The sequence below is a fragment of the Trachinotus anak genome, unplaced genomic scaffold (genome assembly GCF_046630095.1).
Source record: "Trachinotus anak isolate AG129_WGS33_773 ecotype Australia unplaced genomic scaffold, CSIRO_AGI_Tana_v1 ptg000009l, whole genome shotgun sequence".
Taxonomy (NCBI): domain Eukaryota; kingdom Metazoa; phylum Chordata; class Actinopteri; order Carangiformes; family Carangidae; genus Trachinotus; species Trachinotus anak.
In genome coordinates, this window is record NW_027273860.1 from 9,758,557 (window position 1) to 9,779,796 (window position 21,240).

Genomic DNA, 21,240 nt, shown 5'->3' on the forward strand with positions numbered 1-21,240 from the left:
AGCCTGTGACCTGCCAGGCAAAGGATAAAGGTTGACTTTCTGACCTCATCAGCAGTTGAATTTAATTTACTCAAGATCGGTACTTAAGAAAAAATTTAGCTGTACTTGTACTTTACTTGAGTAAGTCCATTTTACGCTATTTTATACTTCCACACTTTGCAGATAATTTGATTAACACCTAAAACACGATGAAAAGAATTCTCTCTCTTTTTAAGTAATTTTAGTCTTGAATTGAGCCCTTAACATTTTGTTTTCTATTAAAAAGTGAAATAAATCTTTCTCAACGTTGTTTAAATCAAAATTAAAAACAGATTGAAATGTTCTTCTTTGCAAAATATGGCTCAATTGTGGACAAAGGGGGCACTTGACCTTGAATTACTTGAAGTACTGTTAGAATGTTTCTTCCACCTCAACATCTCGCTCTCATTCTTCATCTCTCTCCGACCTTTTTTCCTTCTTTTTAATTTTCAGTCCATCTACCCTGACCTACAGAAGTCAAGATGTGAGCTGTGCTGATCTGTTTAAGTCCTTGTCATCCTTAGATACCAGGTTTAGTAAGCGACAATCAAACAACCAAATCAAATCAATAAACATTCAGTGGTGGGTGGGTCTTTAGAATGTGATCATGGCTAATATGTTATTGATCTGACAGACATATGTAGTCACATTAAAGACACTTAAAAAAAAAAAAAATTCTTTATGATATAACTCTCGCTAAAAGAGGTCATTGTTCATTCAGCAGTTTGGTAACAGCAATTTATCACCTGATCAAAGCGGTATGTGGCCCAGGAGGTTGGACCAGAGTCTGGTCTTTTATGAACATGAATTAGTGAGTTATGAATCACGGGTTATGAAATGATGAGTCATTGTCTTTGCCATTAAAAAAGTTGTGACTCTAATTGTACCGGCGTCTTACCTTCATTGCATAAGTCTCCTTCATTCATTTATTTTGTGTAATGAGCCTACAAACATACACATTTTCTGTGGTACTTTGAGTTTTTACTCCAGTGTTGTACTGAGTTTTTCAATAATATGCTACTATGTTTTCACTCCATCACATCAGTGTGTAACCATCTCTTTATATTAATGTTGCAGAAGGTGGAGCTAATTTTAACTACCTTGCATACTGCTCCACAGTTTAATCAACAGTATTTGATTTATATTTTCAATTGATAAGCTGAATGTAATGTATAAAGCTGTCAGGTAAATGCAGTAAAATTACAATATGTACCCCACTTGTTGACTGTATGGAGTTTGTAAAGAAGCATAGAAATATACTCAAGTAAAAATACCTCAAAATTGTATTTGTGACGTTCCAGGTATTTTATAATAAAAGACAACTGACAAAGACTTCAGTGAAACCAAGTTTTATTTGCAGAATTAGTATCCAACGAGTGCAGCCAAGTCTGTTGCAACATAGAAGTCGCATAAGAAAACTAAAGTCACAATCCAATAATATACTAACAAAATTAAGTTTCAAACATGAAACATCTCACTCCAAGCTGCACATTCAAATACCTGAAACAGTCTGTGTGCACATGAACACATGGCCAAAACATTTTTTTTTTTTTTTTTTTTTTGGTAATTATGTACAGTCTCATCAGTCTTTCAGTGTCCATCACAGCTACCAGAACCTGCCCCTTGGCAGCATCTTCACAGCCTCCCGCCGCTGCGCCTGCGGGCAGTACCGGCGTGTGTGAGCGTAATCCCCGGTGGCTTCACAGATGGGACAGGTGTAGTTCCGTAGGATGGGGCAGGTGACTTTCCCGTCCACGGATTTCAGCTTGTGTGAGCGGTACACCCGTGGAGACTCTCCGTTCTGTTTGCAGAAGCGGCAGTAGTCTGCAGAAGCCCCGGTGCAGCTGGTGTCGGACAGGCTGCTGGCCGAGCTGTTCTCCGTGGAGTGTTTGCGCTCCTCCTGCCGAGATGTGGCCTGGATGTGGCTCCACGGTGCCGCCTCCTCTGTCTTTGGGCGCTCGGTGTCTCTGTGGTCCATCTCGCTGCTGCGGCACAGCCTCTCCAGCAGTCCGTTTAACTTCATGTAGTCAGTCCACATGTCGAAGCAGTCCCCGTCAGCCAGGAGGGAGCTCTGGACCCCGACTTGTCTTTGCATTGTTGTCATTTTTCGGAGAACAATCGCACAAAGTTTGTGCGTGTGTTGGAGCGTCTCATATTTGTAGAGGTCCGAAAGTGCAACAATGTTTTTGCCTATAGGCAGGTTGATGGCAGGTGTCTGGAGGAAAAAAAAACTCCTGTCGTGCAGTTTGGATGGTTGTCTTTCATCTCACAGGACTGAGAAGGCTGGAAAATTCAGCACAAAGCAACATTTAGTTGTTTTTGTTGTCACTCATCTATGGCTTCATGTTGGAATTTGTTTGTCTGCCTGTTTGAATTTGATTGATGGATCAGGATTTTGGGAATAATCTTACTAACTCAAAGTCTGGAAAGAGATCTTAAATTAGGACTTAAAGCACAATGAAATGCAGGATAAATAAAAGGCTATCCTAGGTGATTCTGTTGTTTCCAATTTTAACAGTGCACCTGTCATGCTTTAAGTGCTGAAAGGTCAGACAGAGTGTCAATTGTCACCTGCCATCACGCCCTCTCTAATCACATAAACTCAAATGTGCAACAAACTATGCAGGAATAAAACTGGTTAAAAAAAAAAAGTTATAATAAAATAGAGAGTGATTGTGCAAACTGTAGACTATGTGCGTATTTGACTTTATGTGCGCTAATTTTAATGTTGTCTATGTGAATCTGACGATTTGATGTGCCTGTGCTTTGTTTGTTGTCACTGCTCTTTTATCATCTTTCTACAGCCCATCCGTTTGCTGTAGATATGTTTGGAACATTTGTTCTCAAAAATATTGGACAGTAGTCGAGGAGAAGATAATTTTATGATGATGATTATTAATATTCTTGTTGTAGTCTGAGTTTCCATCCACAAAACGATTAAACATCTCCCTCTCATCCGGTTGTGTTCACGTGTTCACGCACTAAAAGTTTGTTGTTTGGTGCCTGTGTGGCTGCACAGACAAGCCGTGCGTCCAATTATTGCCGTGCGTAATTACCGCAGGCGCCGGAGCGTCGGTGCGCCACATCAAAACAGCATCATTGTTACAGCGACACACAGACTCACACCTGCACTTGTAGCCGCATGCATTCAGTCCACAGTCTGCACAATGGCATTTTAAATGTACATGTTCATACTCCTGCACAGGTCGATTTTGTAGCTGGGTGATTTGCGCGCTTCCATTGATACTGTGACTAGAAATAAAGTCTGCACCCAGCCTCCTGCGCGTCTTCACAGTTTGTTGACCTGTGTGTAGCTGCGAATATGTGTCTGGTCTGTTGATTGTGTATGTTGTATTTACAGAAGACGTAAAGCATGTTTTATATGAATGGTGAGCGTTTTCTAGTTGTTCACATAAGGTCCATGGTTACATACAGGGTGGAGGCATCGCGTGGGTTGGGCGGAGTGTAAGTAATTGCGGGGGAGTTGCAGGGTGGTGGTGGTGAATTGAACATCGCGCATGCGCTGTAGCATACCGGCGACGGCTGTACGAACGGTGGCCTAGCAAAGAAGGGGATTACAGAGCCCAATTTGACAGGTCGGATAATAATAATAACTTATATTTGGCAGTCTGTGTGTGGAAACGCTTTATAAACAGAGGCTAATTTAATTGTCAATGTCTGCAGCGTTTGGGAAATACTGGGCTGTCGTACGAGCTAACGTTAACGTTGGATTTCAGAGCTAACGTTAGCTAAATCAGCTAGCCACTTTTAGCCAGCTAGCTTTCGGTAGTAGATTGTGCTAACGACGGCTATGACATTAGCTAGCCGAGCTAAGTGTAGCATTTCCGTTTATTTAATATTGTTCTGTGCTTTGGTGATCAGTGAATTGATAAGGGGAAGCAGCACACCGGAAAATTAGATAATGATGTGTTTGGTTGCATATTAATTACGTGGTGTCAAGACACACAGAGCTAACCAGTTAGCTGGTATCCTCAGATGCCCCCATTTGTTGTACAATGTTTGCTAAGGGGAATGATCCCCTGTTTTCTTACCTAGTTAAACTACAGGTCAGTTTGAGTTTCGATATCAACATAGTTACTTAAGTAAGTGATTGTTTTGGCAAACCTTATTAACCATTTACAAGTCTGTCCAAATAACATTTACATGTATATTTCTGCATCTTCCTAGGCTACACAATGAGTCAGGGTAAGGACAATGCACGACTTAAGAGCTACAAGAACAAGTCTCTCAACACAGATGAAATGAGAAGAAGGAGGGAAGAGGAGGGCCTACAGCTTCGCAAACAGAAGAAGGATGAACAGGTGAGCCAAGTGTAGAGGAGTAACCTCGACCTGGTTATTGCAGAGGTTCAATTGTTCAAAAACGAATAATATAATAATAATACTTGCGACCACTCTTTACAGACTTTAATCAAACATAAACAATCTTAAGGAGTCTGCATTTGTTTCCTGTCACCTTTGGTAATGTCAGGAAGAAAACTTGAATCCATGCTGTTGTAGTTGTGTAGTAAAGATGAATTGTGCTATTTAAATACTACTGTCTTCCAGCTTTTTAAGAGGAGGAATGTTGCCACAGTTGAGGACGATGGCACCCTGGAGGACGATGGGATGGCCGATAGTGGCTACCTGGAGTCCCAGGCTAACAACATGGACCCACTCATGGTGAGAAGAAAAACATTAAATAAAATCAGTATTTTATACTAAACTTTAGCATAAAGTATAAAGTCAGATGTGGCAGTACTTAATCTGTGTATTATAAAATCTTTAATCTCTTTACAGGGTGGGGTAATCTCTGAAGATATGACTCAAATGATCTTCTCCAGTTCCCCTGAGCAGCAGCTAATAGGCACTCAGCGCTTTAGGAAACTCCTTTCTAAAGGTAAGGGTGCTGTAGATGACTATTATTCCTCATGAATACTTGTCACCTCCTTTCATGATAGTGACACTTGCCTGTTCCCTTGACTTTTACTAGGACTAGAAGATAATTTAATGGCATTAACATGGGAAATTACAATTTTGAATACTTAAGTAAACATTTTAATCTTTTGATAACAAGATACGAATGTGATAACTATTGCAAAATTATTTTTTCTCTTATTGTCAATCTCTACTCTGTGTCTCACACAGAACCCAACCCACCTATTGATGAAGTCATTGCCACTCCAGGAGTAGTGGAGCGGTTCGTTGAGTTCCTGAAAAGGAGAGAAAACTGCACATTACAGGTACATTTCCTCAATGAACCTGTCCGTGCTGGTGTGCATGAGCTGACTAGACTGAGGGGGCATTAAGCTTCCTTTGGTTTTTTCATCCTTTTGTTTGTTAAGTGTTCTTGCTGTCCTAACAATAAATTTCAATTTCTGCATGTTGAATGTGTAATTTGACAATTTGACAATCTAACATGAGGGACAAACACAAGGTGATAAATTAATATGTATATTTTAAAATATATTTTGAATATTGTTTTAGTTTGAGGCTGCATGGGTGTTGACCAACATTGCATCAGGTACATCCCACCAGACACGTGTGGTAATCCAGGCAGGAGCTGTGCCCATATTCATAGAGATGCTCAGCTCGGATTTTGAAGACGTACAGGAACAAGTAAGACGTTTTTCACTGAAAGCCACCAAAATGTCTCTCATGATGTTTCTACATAATTATGTGCTGGTCTGGATGTTGCTATAAATGTCCTGCCTGGCTTATTAGGTTGAATAAAACATAGTGGTGGTGATTTAAAACATTTTACATCATTAACATTTTGCAAGTCAGTTATCCTGAGGCCTGTAAGTGAATATTATAACGCGGTAATATTTATTGAATAACCTGAATAATTGCTGTGCCCCCTCAGGCAGTGTGGGCATTGGGAAACATAGCAGGAGATAGCACAGAATGCAGGGACTTTGTCATAGACTGCAACATTCTGCCTTCCCTGGTGCAGTAAGTAGCAACTCAGAGTCACATTATCTTCCTTTGAAATCTTCTTGCAACACCTGAAAATAAAGAACAACTTTGATTCTGTGTCCTTGGTGTAAAAAAAAAAAAAAAAAAGTTTGGTAAAACTCTTCTTGCAGGTTACTGGCTAAACAGAATCGTCTAACGATGATGAGGAATGCTGTGTGGGCGCTCTCAAACCTGTGCAGAGGGAAGAACCCACCTCCAGACTTCACTAAGGTAATTTGCCAAGATAAACATATCACTATGGCAACAGCACACCTCTCACATTGCTAAAGTACATCATATCTTGCTTTCCAAGGTCACAAACTGCTTATATCTAAACTGGAAAACACTGGCTTCCACTGGGGTTGGCACCAAAATGTTTCTGCCCACCATGTTTTTTTTGGTTTCATGTTTTTCCTCCAGGTGTCCCCATGTCTCAGTGTGCTGTCTTGGCTGCTGTTTGTCAACGACACAGACATCCTGGCTGACGCATGCTGGGCGCTTTCCTACCTATCTGATGGTCCCAATGACAAAATCCAGGCTGTTATTGACTCAGGAGTCTGTCGCAGGCTGGTGGAATTACTGATGTAAGACTTTAGTTTTGTTTGAGAAACTTGTAGGCCTCTCGTTTGACTGTGGTAAATGGGCACAACCAGCCGATATGTTTTGTTCAGAGAGCTATAAAATCTCCTATGTGCATGATTTGACATTGGGTGTAACAGTCCAGATGTGGGTGTGTGGTGAAGATTCCTAGACATTATTTAAGTTTAACTAATTCATAACCAGCTGTGGCAAAAATAAAAGTTGGGAGAGGATGCACAACTTTAAAAAAAAAAAGTCCCAGTAGTATTTCAATGTGGAAAAAAATGTGCTACAACAGAAAGTATGTGGTAACTTTCATTGCAAACATCTGTAAAGTGGAGGGCAAACATTTTTATGTCATGTTAGTTTCAAACTTATATAAAGAACGTGAGCAATCTGACACTGCAATTCTGCTTTGTTCTAGGCATTCTGATTATAAGGTGGTGTCCCCTGCATTGCGAGCTGTTGGGAACATAGTGACTGGAGATGATCTGCAGACACAAGTAAAAGCAATATGTCAACACAAATGAAGTTAAACTGTCTATGCAGAAACTAACTGAACACTATCAGGTCAATATTTCTGAGTTTGGTTGTATTTTGTGCTATTTTCTAGGTGATCCTGAACTGCTCAGCACTGCAGTCCTTACATCACCTCCTGAGCAGCCCCAAGGAGTCCATCAAGAAGGAAGCCTGCTGGACTATCTCCAACATCACTGCAGGGAACCGAGCACAAATACAGGTCTGTGTGCTCTGCCTCAGCTTAACTTGAAAAGTGTGTGCTCACAGAGGTTTTAAAGTTGACTTGAGCATTTCATAATGTAATTAGTCTTTGTCCTTCTTTGTAGATGGTGATAGATGCCAGTCTGCTGCCTCCTTTAATCACTATCCTGCAAGTCGCAGAGTTTCGCACAAGGAAGGAGGCAGCGTGGGCCATTACTAATGCCACCTCGGGGGGCTCTGCAGAGCAAATCAGGTGAGACCACTGATGCATTTTAACATCATAACTGTTTCATGCAGCTAATGTACAGTATGTCCCTACAATATGTAAAATTCTATGAGCTTCATTTAGAATTAATTTATACAAATGCACCTCTTAATTTCAAGCTAGATTTTAGTTATTATTTTAAAACTGACTACCTGCCAAATGATAGAGAAATGTGAACTAATCTAAAGGAAATGAGCTGCTACTGTTAATTACACTGGTTTTCATCTTAAAACATAGTGGGTTGGCATAGACATTCCTTGAGCTGGTGTAATGACTGGTGTTGCTTTATCCACACCTAATTGTTTCCAAAAAAAGTTTTTATCCTGTTTCTCTGTGTGTGTGTGTGCTGCCCCCTGCAGGCACTTAGTGGAGCTGGGCTGCATAAAACCTTTGTGTGACCTGCTTACACTTATGGACTCCAAAATAGTTCAGGTGGCCCTAAATGGCCTAGAGAACATCTTGCGACTGGGAGAACTGGAGGCCAAGAGAGGAGGAGGCATCAACCCCTACTGTGCACTCATCGAAGAGGCCTATGGTGGGTGTATATAGGTTAAATTTTAAAAAACCAAACATAAAAACATTAAAAAAAAAAAAAAAAAAAAAATTAAACATAAAAATTACTATGTACATGCTGATTACAAGTGTAGTACCAGGCAAATGCCAAATTACATTTTTAATCAGTTACACGAGCTGAGAGGTTTGCAAGTAGTGCATAATTGTCTCAACATCTCAGCTATTGATCAAATAATGGACAGAATAATTTGATTTAGGAAATATTTTGCATTGTAGTGTGTGATGCAGTTTACATGAACAGTTTATTTGTGGTTACAACTGATATAATTCATTAGAAAGGTTCCATTAATACACTATTTAAATGAAAATTTAGCAAAAATGCATGTGCATCTACAACACTGATTATTTTTGTTTTTTTAACTAATATATTTATTGATTGATTGATTTTTTGATTAATAAATCTAAAAAATGTCAGTAAATGGTACAAAAAAATTCCCAAGAGTTAGAGGGACTGAGTCATTTCATTATCATACATGACAAAGAAAAGTAGGAAATCACCAGATCTGAGAAGCTGTAATGAGAATATCATACATTTCTGCTTAAAAATGACAACTCTGATCTACTAATTGTTGCACCACTGGGCAGTTTTGTTTGATAAATTACATAAATAACTGATGATTTAAATCATTGGTAAGGAATTATTTTTCAGTTGACTAATATTTCCTCTCGTCTTCTCAGGCCTGGACAAGCTGGAGTTCCTGCAGGGCCACGAGAACCAGGAAATCTACCAGAAAGCCTTTGACCTGATTGAGCGCTACTTCAACACTGAAGACGAGGACCCCTCTCTGGCTCCGGCCGTCGACCTGCAGCAGCAGCAGTTCCTCTTCCAGCAGTGCGAGGCCCCCATGGAGGGCTTCCAGCTATAATGCTAAATCCTCCCTCTCCCCCTGTGCTCCACCTTCATCCTCACCTCTGCTCATTTCTCTCGCTCTCTGCCCACTGCCATGATCAAGGGCAACGACTACCCTCGGCGATTGATTTTAATCATTATCATGATAATGAAAAAATGTAACATTACAGGAGCACGTGTGTGCGTACGTCCAACGTGGGTCAAGTTCTGCAGTCTTGTCAGCCAGTTCGTGAAGGTTTCACTCATCATTCTGTCTCGCGCTGAGCTCACCTCTGCGCCTAATTCTTCAGCACCTACTAGCAGATTTTCCCCGTAACACCACCCTCATCTTACTTTTTGTAGTTCCTCCTCAAATCAATCCCAAATGAAAAGCACCTCTCCATGTTCCTGTAGGATTGGCGATCTCTATCTCTGAGTCAGTGGGAGTTTTAGGACTGCACTGCTTGTCTGATTTAAGCATTAATGACTCGCAAGACAGACAACCATGGACTTGATTTTTACCCTCCTTCCACACACGCACACACACAGAGAAGAATGATCTAACCTTAACACTGGACTGACCATGAGACGTTGACCACATATTTAACTGTGGTCACTGGACTGAATTGGCCACAGTGGGGCCACGTGGCCAGTCCCAAACCTTGGACTCAACTGACCTCTACGAAAGGCACTTAAACGACTCTAAAAACTGGAGGCGAATTCCCTCACCTCCTCTCCGGCCATTGGATAAGTGACCACAGATGGACAAATTAGGAACCTGACTGTGTTGCTGAGGGGTGGAGCTTGTTGGTTACAGACCACGCTGCTTGCGTTCCCTCCTGGATTCTCATATCATGCATTCCTCTATCCAGTAATGGGACTTTTCCTCCTGCACAGGCTCCATCCTGAAGAGTTTAGACTGCCTCCTGCCTCTGGTGTGACGTGAATAACCCCATGGAACCATGGGACTTGGAGTCTTCCCTCGCACTGAGACAATTGGACAGACTTGGACAAGACAAAACAGACTATTTAACCCTGGATTCTGTTCAGCAGCAGACCAGCGGGAATTTTTATTATCTTACCATAATTTCATTTCATTTGCAGCACTTTAGTTCAGGACTGATGCCTCATTGAGAGTATACCATAGTTTTTACATTAACTATTTAATTGGTTGGTGACACGGCTCTTCCCTCCTCAGGAAGTGAGGCGTAGAGATGTGATCTATATCCTCGGTCCCCTTCTGGTAAAACAAGGACAACAATGTACGTCACTGTTTACCCTTCCCACAGAGGGACTCAAGCAGGTTGTGGACTGAAACTGTTAGCACACTAATCAGTAGATCATACTGCCTCAGCACAGCTACAAGAACTTGTGACAAAGTAAATCAGACTCTCTTTGGAAAATTGGCTGTTTAGATTAGCATCTGTCACGTTGCTGATGGTGCCATAATCCTTATGCTACAGAAATCCTTCCAGATAATTTCAACAAAAATCCAGAGTAAAACTTGAAAATACTGGTGATCATTTTAGTTAGCTAAACTGAATGTTTGTTTACTAAGTCCTCTTTACATTGCTTACTTTTGTCAGTATCTCTGCAAGAGATGACCAGCTCTACATGTACATTACTATTTGTTGTATTGTTTGTGCAACTGTCCTGTTATGCCATTTGCATAAAAGCTGTTTCATGAACCACACTTTAAGTGAATTTGTTTTCACTGTAATTAGGACACAGTTTGAGGAAGGGTTTCATTTGATCCACTTACTGCCAGGACTAATGGAATGGTAGTACATAAACCTTCTGTGTCAGGTGGAAATTCATGATTTCTATTGTTGTTTAATTAGCTAATTATTTGTTTGGTTGACAAAATGTCATGACAGTTTCATGTTCTGCTCAGCTGTACTTCTGTGCCTGGGAACACACTAGGGGAATCCCAGCATCCCATTTACCACACTAAATCATATACTGAGAGGAAAATGTTGGAAAATATATTGTCAATGCATACTGAGGAAATAGTGTAACATTAGTAATCATTTCAGTTTGACTGAGACCTTAAGCTGTGGAGTTACAGTTTATATGAACCAGAACTAGAACAGGCCATTAAGTCAGAAAGAAAATCTCAACAAGAATTACTTTATTAAACTGAATTCTTTTGGTGCTCACTATGTACAAACAGATGTGACAAACAAGCCTAATCACATCAGTATTAAGACAGGACAGACTGTTGTACAGATGGATCATATATGCCTGAGCCACTTCTGGATGTTCGCTTTAGGAAACTGAAACCCTTGAGTCTGAAGTGTCTTCACAAGGCAGATAAAGACAAGACTGTTGCCTCAGAGGCAAATTTAAAAACAGGGACACCTAAGGCATTTATGTTAGAGTTTGAGAGGTATGTGTTTAAAGTTTACTAGAAGCATTGACAGAGTTCTTCAATCCCAACAAGTGGGTCTGTGCAACTGATGCATTGTCTGAAAACTCATTATTTTGCTGAGTAAATGCTAAATAATTAGTTATGAAAATCTTAAAACCTGCATTTTCCATTATTCTTTAACACAACCAAATGCTACCACATTAGTGCAGTTTCCTCAAAAACAGGTGCCAGTTTTTAACCTCAATACATTCAAACACTGGGTTTCAAAGTGATTAAAAAAAAAATAAAAAATCCATTGTTGTGAGCTCTGCTGGTTGCAGAAATAGGACTAAGTATCAACTGCTCTGATAGCTTTTGGTTGCTCTGCTTCTCCTAAGGAATGGGAGTGGAGAGCGTGGAAGCTGTGATTCATACAGTAGGGAGGGGGACACTAGTAGCCAGCATTTTGGGAAAATGACACATGGTTGTGAAGGGACAAGTTGTCCTCCATCACTGAGCCTTCTCAGACAGGACAACAGCAGCTTCCCCTTCTTTTTGTGACTCCTGCCTCCACTTAGCTTTCCTCTCCATGTTGATAGCTGTCAAGGACTCGTGCCTGCCTGCAGCCTGCAAACAGGACAAAATGCAGGTGATGCATCAATACATAGGACACAGCAGTAGCATTTCCATTTTCTGTGGGTAAAACAAAATGATTAAGTGGTAAGAAAACTAGGACACAGCAACAAGAAAAAAAAAATGCAGGGACAAAAACAGCTTTCACAACATTGTGAACCATTCAATTAACACTTTGCCGTTTGAAATCAGATAGTGGTCGCAGTGCACTCGTCTATTGTCACCTACTCACCCGCTTGCCCAGGATCACCATCAGCAGACAGGCACCAACTGTGACTGCCATCATCACGTAGCAGGCTTTCACTCTGATTTTGTTTCTGGCAGCATCGAGCATCTCAAACCTGTGGCACAGGCAGGTGTATAAAAAAAAAATACTGTTAAGAATATTAACACATCAGAAAACGCCAATGTTTACACGCAGCTGATATTTTGCATTGTGTTCAATCTCAGCATTCTAGCATAGTATAAAATGTGTTGTGTATGTTCCTTGTTTCAGGTGCTACAATTACTCTAAATTGCAATTCGGTTATCTGACACTCGTCCTTTACATGAAACAGACGAGTGTTTCTTGATACTGAACCTTGCTTCATTGTGTGTACGTGACGTGGGAGGTCTGCAGTTTGTATACGTGACAATCAGGTCATTTATCAAAGCAGCACATCAGATATCATCTCCACCCTGATGTCAGTAATTATTGCCACAAACAAAGCCCATGTTTGAACTGGAGCAGTCTCACCACCGTTCATCCAGTTAGCAAGCTCCGTTTCTTGTGATGCAGCTTAACTAAATCACACACCAAGTCAATCAGATTCAAGTGTAGTGGGAGGTCTGGTATAAACAGGAAGAGGCTACTTACGACACAAACTCTGGTATCTGGTCTGGGGTCTTGAAACGTCCTGACCAGATCAAAAACTTCTTGTCCAGCTCAGAGGGTCTGGAGCCTGGGATTTTGAACGCAGGGCGAGTTGCTGTGTGACAGAACAAAGCATCCGTTTAAAAGAACAAACAAACAGAGCAGAAGTCCACAAATCCTAATTGTGACAAAAAAAAGTGAATGCAGAGAAGTTCAGTTTCACAAGCCCCAGTCATTAGGTCCAAAACCCTGGACTTCAACCCCACTTCCTGTGTTCCTCCTTCCTTTGGGACTTTAAAAAAATGCTCACACACTTGCTATAGCAACAACAAGTGGTATGTACACAATCAATTTAAATAAATACGGTAGTCGTTTATCTTTGAATCATTTTTATGAATCACGTTTATGAGACTTATGATGATTTTGTGGGTTAGAGATTAAGAGGGAATGAGTGGTTGTAAATTTCTGTGGTTGAGCTGGATCCAAAACTCTACCTTCTGCTGGGGCTGCAGGCAGAGACTCTGCTTTCACCTCCTGTGGTTTATTGCACATCCCTCTGTGGCTCCATGTTTCAGTGACCTGCCTGCACCTCTGACCTGTTTAAGTATAGAAAAAACAAAAATAATAATTATGTTGCAGTGCTGCAAATAACAATGATCTTTATCAGTTTATCTAAAACATTTCACAAAGTGTTAAAAAATGAGCAGAATAATTTTATCAAAGCCCAACGTGACAGCATCAAACAGCCTTTTTTTTTTTAGCTGGTTTTTAGTCCAAAGCTCAAAAATATTCAGTTTACAATGACATCAAACAGAGGAAAGCATCAAATTCTTACATTAGGGCTGCTGAAATGATCGATTAACCAATTCTGAAAATTAACTTATCACAGTTGTTGCCAATTATTGTCAGCTGCAACTGACTAGTATTTCCATTAATGATTAGCCTGCTGATTACTTACCTGTATAATAATTTTGTCAGCAATATATTCACAAGTTAGTGAAAAAAAGCCTGTTTGAATTTCCTAAAGCACAATTTCTAGTCCACAAACAAACAAAAAAAAAAAAAGATAACATTCAATTCAAATAAAACAAAAACAAACAATAGATCTTTGCCTCTAAAATTCCTTAAATGATTATCAAAACAGTTGCTGATTAATTTTCGGTTGTCATTTCAGATCTATTTTTTAACACACACATGCATGATACACCAAAACCCCACAACAACCAGTTTTGTAAACATAAACCCAGCAAGTACTCACAAGATAACCTACATCCTAACATGTTAAGAGCTGCCCACGTCCATAATAAGGAGGCGTGTCAGGACGATAAACAACCTGAAATATCGTGTAATAAAACAACTAAAAAATTTGCAAGTGATTTAGGGAGGCGGTTTTATGGGATGAGTGAAAAATGTCACAATACAGGAACTGTGATTATCATGATATCTATCAATAAATCCGTCGACTCTCGTACCGTTTAACTGAACCATGGTGTAACAATAGAAGAACAAGTGGTTAAAAAATTAGTGGCACTATGATGAATAATTAGCTAATTTAACAATCAGCTTAACTACGTATCAAGTGGGAGAAAAACAGTGCGACTCAACCCGAAAACAACACAGAAATTTGTCACGATACGAACCTAAAATGTTGCCAATGGAAAGACGAGATCTGATGAAATTCATGTTTTTGATTAAAATAAATAAGATTCAATGAGCCAATCGAGCCATGCGTCAAAGCCTAAGAGAGAGACACTGTTATCGACCATCGGCTGCTGAAAGTCAACTACTTTGCCCAACAGGACCCAGTGACATAATCATAGGAGGCTGATCTCTGTGCCTGATTAAAATTAACCCAGCGTCCAGTCTGGCGCTGCAGCTGAAGTTAGGTGATGGTTTTATTATGGTTATTTTTTTACATTTTTCCAGAGATACATTATTTCTAGATAAATCTACAAACATGGATACGAATAAATTTGGTAAATACATTATAATTTAAGTATATATATTTAGCATTAATTCAGGCATCTTCTCGAACAGACACCTGGCCTTGTGTCTGCAGAGGACCCCGCAGTCCACTATGGCGGCGCCCGGTGGAGCTTTAAACTGTGAGGACTTTTCAATGTTTCAGGTAATTTTAACGAAGCAATAATCGATCTGTGCAAACTTGTCACGGAATGGAATCGATCCGAATCGTTACCTCTCTGAGCTTCCGGTGCTGTGTTGTTTATTTTCCGTGTAGCCCAGTGAATGAGTGACCCTCCTGAGCACTAATGCTCGCACTGGGAGAGCTGGATCAAAAAAAAAAAAACAACTTCATGTGGTTAAAGAATAGTAATAAGAATAATAAGTAAACTGGTCGTCGGACAGTTTTAACTAATGGCGTATTCTTATTTCTGAAAGTAAAAAAAAAAAAAAATAAGATCAATGATTCAAATTGTAGATGTCAAGGGGTCACCAGATAATTAAAATCATGAGAATGAAAACAAAAATACTGTTACAGACAATCTGAGAACAAAAATGTTACTAATAAGATCAAGTACTCAGTTGTTTTTTTGTTTTTTTTTAGTCATGATTTATCACCATGGATACATCCATGTTTGTCACACATATTGGTCAACTAGCCAAAAAGTTTTGGAACCACTGCTTTAACTCACTCCCTGCAGACACCTGAATTTGCATTGTCATTGAAAAACATTGCATATTTCAGTTATAATCCAGGGCTGGGTATCCTTTGAAATATTTTTGCTATAAGCATTAATACAAACTACACTGCCAGTATCAAAAGAACTTGATAGTTGACTTTGAGAAATGAACACGTTTTTCCATTAACCAAAGTTTTTAAGTGTCAAATGTTGCCTATTCACAAGCAGCCATAGTTAGTTTTGCTTACATAACAGTTTAAAAAATAGGCAAAATGTTGGTTTAAGGTAATCTAAATTGTGATTAGATTGAAGTTGTTTGTTTTTTTTATTTTCCAGGGAATATGTGGTTTACTCAGGTGTCTCCACCCAGTTGGACATTTCTGTAATATCTCCACAGGCAGACATTTGAGAGAAGTCAGATACACACACCACCTCAACTGACTCCTTTTTTAATGTTAGGGAGCAGCGGTTTTACTCTGATCCCTTCACCTCATCACTAAGAGTGAGGCCAGGCGCCCTCGATGGAAAACAAATTCAGAAAACTTAATAGATTGATTAAAAATGTTCCTTACATACATTTTTGTGAATTTCATAAAATGGCTTTGATGGTTTTAGTTAACTGAAGCTGATGGCTGTTTCTGTGTCCCTCTGTGTGTTTCTCAGGAGGTGCTGAAGGTGATGCGCACCATAGACGACCGCATTGTCCATGCCCTGAACACCACCGTGCCCACAGTCTCCTTCTCAGGCAAAGTGGATGCCACACAAACATGCAAACAACTCTATGAATCTGTGAGTGGGACTATCAAGACTGAAATTAGTTTGTTCGGGCTGTGTATGATATAATGACATGTAACCCCCTGCTACATCTCTCGTCCTCCATGCACCCCACAGATGATGGAGGCCCATCTCAGCAGAGACAAAGCTATCAAGACCTGTATAGCCCAAACATCTGAGGTGGTTGGACAACTGCGTGAGGAAAGAGCAAAAGACAGCCAAAACCTGGCAGTTATCAAACAACTCAGAAAGGAGCAGACCAAAGTAAGTGCTGATTTTAATATTAGAGGGCCCCAAAACTCACAAAGCTATAAGATGTGAGCAGTGCTTTTAAGTAGGTCCATCTGCTGCTGGAAGACTCACTGAAAAACTTTTCTCATTCAGAGACAGTTGGGCTCAGTTCACTCAAATTACTGTCCATCTGTCCGTCTGTCCCGTTCTTATGGACATGATATCTCAGCAATGCCTTCACGGGGGCACAAACATTTGCTGAGACTCAAGGATGAACTGAGTAGATTTAGGTGGTCAAAGGTCAAGGTCACAGTGACCTCGCAAAATGCGGTATTGGCCATGTGAGTGCAGTATTCCCATAACACCTTGAGGGAGTTTCTTCAAATTCGGTACAAATTGTTCACTTGAAGTCGCGGATGGACTGATGACCTCACAAAACACTTTTTAGCCATTACTCAAAACTTAACACAGCAAACATGACAAAATTACAAGTTTTTAAAGTATGTTTTCTGGTTTCCTATTTTCCTGTTTTTTTCCATAAATGTAGTTTTTCCCAACTGTGAGCATCACAAACAATTCTTTTCTCCTCCTCTGAGTTGGAGCAGCAACAGACGAAATGAAAACTCACTCACTGAGCAACTGTATCTGCGTGGCTAAATACCACAGCTGATCAGTGAGAAAATATGTTTTTATTTGTGTTTCGCAGTTTGGGTGAACTGACCCTTTTTCACAGGGTTATTAAAACATTAATATTTGGGAACGAAATGTGTCTGATTATTATACTACTCAGTTATCTTACTTCAAGAGAAAATGATACATCAGGAGTTGCATCTTTTTTCTTCCTTGTTTCCAGTTAAAGCTAATGCAGTCAGAACTCAACGTTGAAGAAGTTGTCAATGATAGAAGTCTGAAGGTATGCTCACTATTATCAGTCATTTGCCCATATTACCCCATAATCAGACATAAGTGACCTGCCATTATTTTATGTGCTACTTATTCCTGATTTCCTTTCTTCAGGTTTTCAGTGAACGGTGCAGAATCCACTACACGCCTCCGAAGGTGAAGTGAAGCGCTGTCTGATGAGATCAGCTGCTTCACTTGAGGTATAAATCCAGACTGGAGCTGAAACGGTGACCTGCTGCTGAGTCCTGACTGCAGGCTGTTCACCATCCAGACCTCTCTGACCTCCTCTGAAACACACTTCTATTCCATCGTGATTATGTATGGCATTACCACCGCTGTAAAACAGTCATCTGTATGCTTCTTTAATGAGAAACATTGTACAAAATGAGTTTTTTAAAAAGACAGTGAAATGTTTTCAAGTGATGCAGGTTGTCTGAGTGATTCAGTGTTTTCTACATCCAAATGAGAATGAGTGGTAGAGTTTAATCCATGCTGTCTGAAATTCTAGTACAAATCAATACAAGTTTTTAGGAAGACAATGTCTCTACACGTCAGTTTGTTTGTGGGACCACCACTTTGTTCCAGACTGAAATATCTCAACAACTGTTGGTTGGATTAACACACCATTTTGTACAGACATCCATGTCCACATCAGGATGAATTGTAAGACTTTAATTCCTTAACTTTCCATTTAGAATCATCATCAGGTCAAGTATTGTTTTTGATTTATGGACCAGATACCATCAAAACTGAAGATATTTCCATCACCCTCAGACAAAAATGATATCTGCTAAACATGTTTAAATGCTATTTGGAACATGTTAGAATGCAAAGGTTAGCATTTAGCTCAAAGCAGCACCTCAGTATAAGTTGGCAGACAGGACTTTAGTCAGCGTGCCTCCCTGTTGGGTTAGATTCTGTATCCTCGCTTATTTTGTAATGTCATAAGTATGTATGAAATCTTGTTTACCGTACCTGTGAGAAGGAAGTGACAATAAGAAAATGTTTCCTGGTTTATTTAATCAAAACTCACAACAGGAGGAGGTTCTACAAATCACACAATTTGATCACAGTGAAGATAAAAATTCATGCCCACGTTACATTTTGTGTAAACTCAGGGGATTGATCTACGTGGTTGGATCAATTTACCAGGAGACTGTGGAGTTCATTTAACCACACATTAATCCATACTACAGACAGGATCCTTACATTAGTACAGACAAGAACATCCATCTCCTCTTTTACAGAAATTGTAACTTACAGAGGCACGTGCAAAAAGCATCTGTCATTCTGGAGTCCATTAGAAATCCAATGAATTAATAAGTGCAATTTTAACAGCCAGACTCAGGTTAATATCTTCATTGTTTTCCTCCAATTTCCTCTCTATTTAAATTTTTATTTAAAATCAAACATTCAAATCCCTTGTAAAGGAATATCGCAGTGTAGAATCATTTCTAAGTAAAAGAAGTAGAACCTTTTAATATGACACTGCAACCAAGTGTGACCATTTTAGAAAGGTACGAGAGGGTCGTCCCTGTTTTTTGGCTCTTGTTTACCCTTCAACACAATTTTTCCTCCATCACAATCAAGTGCTTGGAAGACACTCAGGTGGATGTAGTTCACTCCTCCAACATGAACCTACGGGAAAAACACAGGAAAATTGGATTGAATATATACGTCATGATATTGTGCTGCTCGACAGTGAGGGTCTTCTACCTTCAGAGATCTGTTTAATAACTGGTGTTTACTGTCCTGCCATGAATTTGACAAAACATTATTCACCATTCAACTCGTAAATCATATAAAGGCACACATCTGAGGCTTTATTGACCTTAATGAGGAAGTTTCTTCCAGCCACAATCTGCTCTCTGTATTTCACCGCTGTGAATTCAGGGTACTCCTTCCCTACTTGGGACTTCACCTGTTTGTGAGAGAAATAACAGCAAATCCAGAATGAAATGCAGAATATAGCATTAAAAAAGTTAAACAGGTTTGAAGAAAGAAATTAAGTTGACACTTACCGCATCACAAATTCTCTGAATTTCCTCAGTGGCATCCATGGTCTCACTAAATTCTCCAGCCATGTTTGACAAGTGATGAGGTTGTTGAAGTCAGAGGAGAGGTCAGCTACGTGTCTTCAACTGTTTATCAAATGTGCATGTATTTATACTGTGTAACCACCCCAGGAAATATCTGGAAGGTGGCTCCACTTCATGTTGGGTGGAGCTACATGTGGTCACACAAAAATGGATGTTTCAAACCTAATCTAACATTGATCACATTGATCACATTGATCTCAACCATATACATACTGATCTCAACATCCATTTCCTCCCGCTCAGTTGTGATGGCATGTAAAATGTTCAAAGAGGGTAAAAGTGTTGATGAGTGCATTTTATTTTCACTTCAACAGAAGCATTTCTTTGTAGCCCATAAAGCATTTTGACCAATACTTTGACAAAAACCAAAACAATGTTGCAGTAATAAAAAAAAACATTATGAAAGGATTATGACAAATATAAATCCAAAACTAAAGATACCATTATTTTTTAAATCCTACTGTAGTGTAATATCATTCAAAGAAAGTCAAGACAAAGAAACAAAACATTTTGATATCTGTTGTGTTAGGGGTTTAAACTTACCACATACACTTTCCCATGAAAAAAGTATACCTGTATATATTTTACATATTCTGTGCATAGTTGGTCTTTCATCACAAGCTGCCCAGATTTTGATGGCATATTTTCCAAGCTTACTCAGAATGTATTGTCGAAATGGAAAGTGACCTCTGACCTCTGGGACCAACTGTTCATCTACCATGACCTCAGGTCCTGGATTGTAGACCAGTGGCAAGTGGTTTGTCCCAAACATCTCTTATGGGTTCAAGTTTGTCCTCCTGATTATATTTTGTGATTGTCTCTACCCTGATTTTCATAAGAGATTGAGCCATGTTATCTTATTCATCTGTCTTTGAGCTTCTGAGTCATTAGGGGACACTTCCTGCTCTATTTCCAACTAATCCTGCACTCCCAACTCCTCCCCATGATCAAGTATAGCGCGCCAGGTGTGGGGTGAGATGTGAGAAATAAAGCACAAGAAAGCCCCACCCTGCATACTGCTGTATGTGTGTGTGTGTGTGCGTGTGTGTGTGTACACAATTCTGCTGTGTGTGAGTGAAAGAGAGAGTGGTCGGTGTGTGTGGCATCACATTGGCTGCGTGCCACTCTACAGTTCAGTTTAAGTTTACGCTGTCTTGACATGAGCCATAATTTTAAAAATTGTTTTTATACTGTTATCATAGGATTTCATTACTGTTGTTTTTGTGTTGCTGTCATGTTTGTTATTCATGATGGTTTGGTAACATTCACTGTGTATTTCGCTGCATAATCAGCTCATAAATTTGACCCATAACACCACAGATGTAACTTTTTTCTAATAGGCATTTAAAAAAAAGAAAAACTGATCAAAATCTATATTATTATATTTAGTAGGTAATTGTTGAGGATATCATGAAGTTCTGTTAAAGTTCTCTCACACATCTTAACTTGAAAACAGGTCAAAAATGCAAAAGGGTAACCCTCCTATTGTGTTAGGGTAATTTTCGTTAAGAGTATAAAAATATTGTTTAACATTTTTTAAATAATGGTTCATGCTAAGACAACATAAACTGGATGCCACACACACCAACCACTCTCTTTTTCACACACACACACACACACACATCCTGTCTCCCAGCTGTACGGCAGTATACAGGATGGGGCTTTCTTGTGTTTTATTTCTCACATCTCACCCCACACCTGGCGCACACACACCATTTTTTGCTTGCACAGGTGTTGAATGTTTTCTCTGTGGGCAAGGTGTCACAGAGGTCACTATAAGGAGCACCTGTCTGAGGCCTTATCCATATCTCATT

The 21,240-nt window shown here is 39.7% G+C and overlaps 5 protein-coding genes across 6 annotated transcripts; 2 read left to right on the top strand and 3 right to left on the bottom strand.

Moving 5' to 3' along the window:
* Positions 1 to 1,357: 1,357 nt before the first annotated feature.
* On the bottom strand, positions 1,358 to 2,528 carry nanos2 (nanos homolog 2). The gene has a single exon (XM_071485895.1). It carries the CDS (start codon positions 2,120 to 2,122, stop codon positions 1,625 to 1,627), a length of 498 nt encoding a protein of 165 aa, XP_071341996.1. The 5' UTR covers positions 2,123 to 2,528; the 3' UTR covers positions 1,358 to 1,624.
* A 971-nt stretch (positions 2,529 to 3,499) lies between these two features.
* On the top strand, positions 3,500 to 10,634 carry kpna1 (karyopherin alpha 1 (importin alpha 5)). Its single transcript, XM_071485145.1, has 14 exons — positions 3,500 to 3,614; positions 4,207 to 4,340; positions 4,587 to 4,700; positions 4,818 to 4,917; positions 5,166 to 5,260; positions 5,505 to 5,636; positions 5,884 to 5,972; positions 6,107 to 6,206; positions 6,396 to 6,559; positions 6,979 to 7,057; positions 7,168 to 7,293; positions 7,400 to 7,527; positions 7,899 to 8,074; positions 8,791 to 10,634. Exons 2-14 carry the CDS (start codon positions 4,215 to 4,217, stop codon positions 8,976 to 8,978), a joined length of 1,617 nt encoding a protein of 538 aa, XP_071341246.1. The 5' UTR covers positions 3,500 to 3,614; positions 4,207 to 4,214; the 3' UTR covers positions 8,979 to 10,634.
* A 421-nt stretch (positions 10,635 to 11,055) lies between these two features.
* fam162a (family with sequence similarity 162 member A) lies at positions 11,056 to 14,587 on the bottom strand. The gene is made up of 5 exons (XM_071485146.1): positions 14,418 to 14,587; positions 13,272 to 13,373; positions 12,781 to 12,892; positions 12,157 to 12,265; positions 11,056 to 11,918 (listed from the first exon to the last, which is right to left on the bottom strand). The coding sequence occupies exons 1-5, from the start codon at positions 14,458 to 14,460 to the stop codon at positions 11,802 to 11,804; spliced, it is 483 nt and encodes a 160-aa protein (XP_071341247.1). The 5' UTR covers positions 14,461 to 14,587; the 3' UTR covers positions 11,056 to 11,801.
* Positions 14,588 to 14,768: 181 nt separating this feature from the next.
* mix23 (mitochondrial matrix import factor 23) lies at positions 14,769 to 17,866 on the top strand. 2 transcript variants are annotated; one of them, XM_071485147.1, is made up of 5 exons: positions 14,769 to 14,905; positions 16,083 to 16,208; positions 16,311 to 16,457; positions 17,278 to 17,337; positions 17,442 to 17,866. In XM_071485147.1, the coding sequence occupies exons 1-5, from the start codon at positions 14,855 to 14,857 to the stop codon at positions 17,490 to 17,492; spliced, it is 435 nt and encodes a 144-aa protein (XP_071341248.1). In that variant the 5' UTR covers positions 14,769 to 14,854; the 3' UTR covers positions 17,493 to 17,866. The 2 variants fall into 2 exon arrangements, with proteins under 2 accessions (XP_071341248.1, XP_071341249.1); XM_071485148.1 differs by having other exon boundaries at positions 14,773 to 14,882; positions 17,442 to 17,628.
* Positions 17,867 to 18,727: 861 nt separating this feature from the next.
* Positions 18,728 to 19,459, bottom strand: LOC139625298 (cystatin-B-like). Its single transcript, XM_071485149.1, has 3 exons — positions 19,349 to 19,459; positions 19,159 to 19,248; positions 18,728 to 18,965 (listed from the first exon to the last, which is right to left on the bottom strand). The coding sequence occupies exons 1-3, from the start codon at positions 19,409 to 19,411 to the stop codon at positions 18,837 to 18,839; spliced, it is 282 nt and encodes a 93-aa protein (XP_071341250.1). The 5' UTR covers positions 19,412 to 19,459; the 3' UTR covers positions 18,728 to 18,836.
* Positions 19,460 to 21,240: the final 1,781 nt, after the last annotated feature.

Excerpts from the sequence above, each read along its gene's own strand:
- nanos2 (XM_071485895.1), bottom strand. The coding sequence starts at position 2,122 with ATGACAACAATGCAAAGACAAGTCGGGGTCCAGAGCTCCCTCCTGGCT.
- kpna1 (XM_071485145.1), top strand. The coding sequence starts at position 4,215 with ATGAGTCAGGGTAAGGACAATGCACGACTTAAGAGCTACAAGAACAAG. Across the intron at positions 6,207-6,395 it reads CACCTCCAGACTTCACTAAG|GTGTCCCCATGTCTCAGTGT; the intron begins GTAATTTGCCAA and ends TTTTTCCTCCAG. Across the intron at positions 6,560-6,978 it reads AGGCTGGTGGAATTACTGAT|GCATTCTGATTATAAGGTGG; the intron begins GTAAGACTTTAG and ends GCTTTGTTCTAG.
- fam162a (XM_071485146.1), bottom strand. The coding sequence starts at position 14,460 with ATGAATTTCATCAGATCTCGTCTTTCCATTGGCAACATTTTAG. Across the intron at positions 12,893-13,271 it reads GCCTGCAGCCCCAGCAGAAG|CAACTCGCCCTGCGTTCAAA; the intron begins GTAGAGTTTTGG and ends TCTGTCACACAG. Across the intron at positions 11,919-12,156 it reads TGGTGATCCTGGGCAAGCGG|GCTGCAGGCAGGCACGAGTC; the intron begins GTGAGTAGGTGA and ends TCCTGTTTGCAG.
- mix23 (XM_071485147.1), top strand. The coding sequence starts at position 14,855 with ATGGCGGCGCCCGGTGGAGCTTTAAACTGTGAGGACTTTTCAATGTTT. Across the intron at positions 16,209-16,310 it reads GCAAACAACTCTATGAATCT|ATGATGGAGGCCCATCTCAG; the intron begins GTGAGTGGGACT and ends TGCACCCCACAG. Across the intron at positions 16,458-17,277 it reads TCAGAAAGGAGCAGACCAAA|TTAAAGCTAATGCAGTCAGA; the intron begins GTAAGTGCTGAT and ends CCTTGTTTCCAG.
- LOC139625298 (XM_071485149.1), bottom strand. The coding sequence starts at position 19,411 with ATGGCTGGAGAATTTAGTGAGACCATGGATGCCACTGAGGAAATTCAG. Across the intron at positions 19,249-19,348 it reads TTCAGAGAATTTGTGATGCG|GTGAAGTCCCAAGTAGGGAA; the intron begins GTAAGTGTCAAC and ends TCTCACAAACAG. Across the intron at positions 18,966-19,158 it reads GAAGAAACTTCCTCATTAAG|GTTCATGTTGGAGGAGTGAA; the intron begins GTCAATAAAGCC and ends TTTTTCCCGTAG.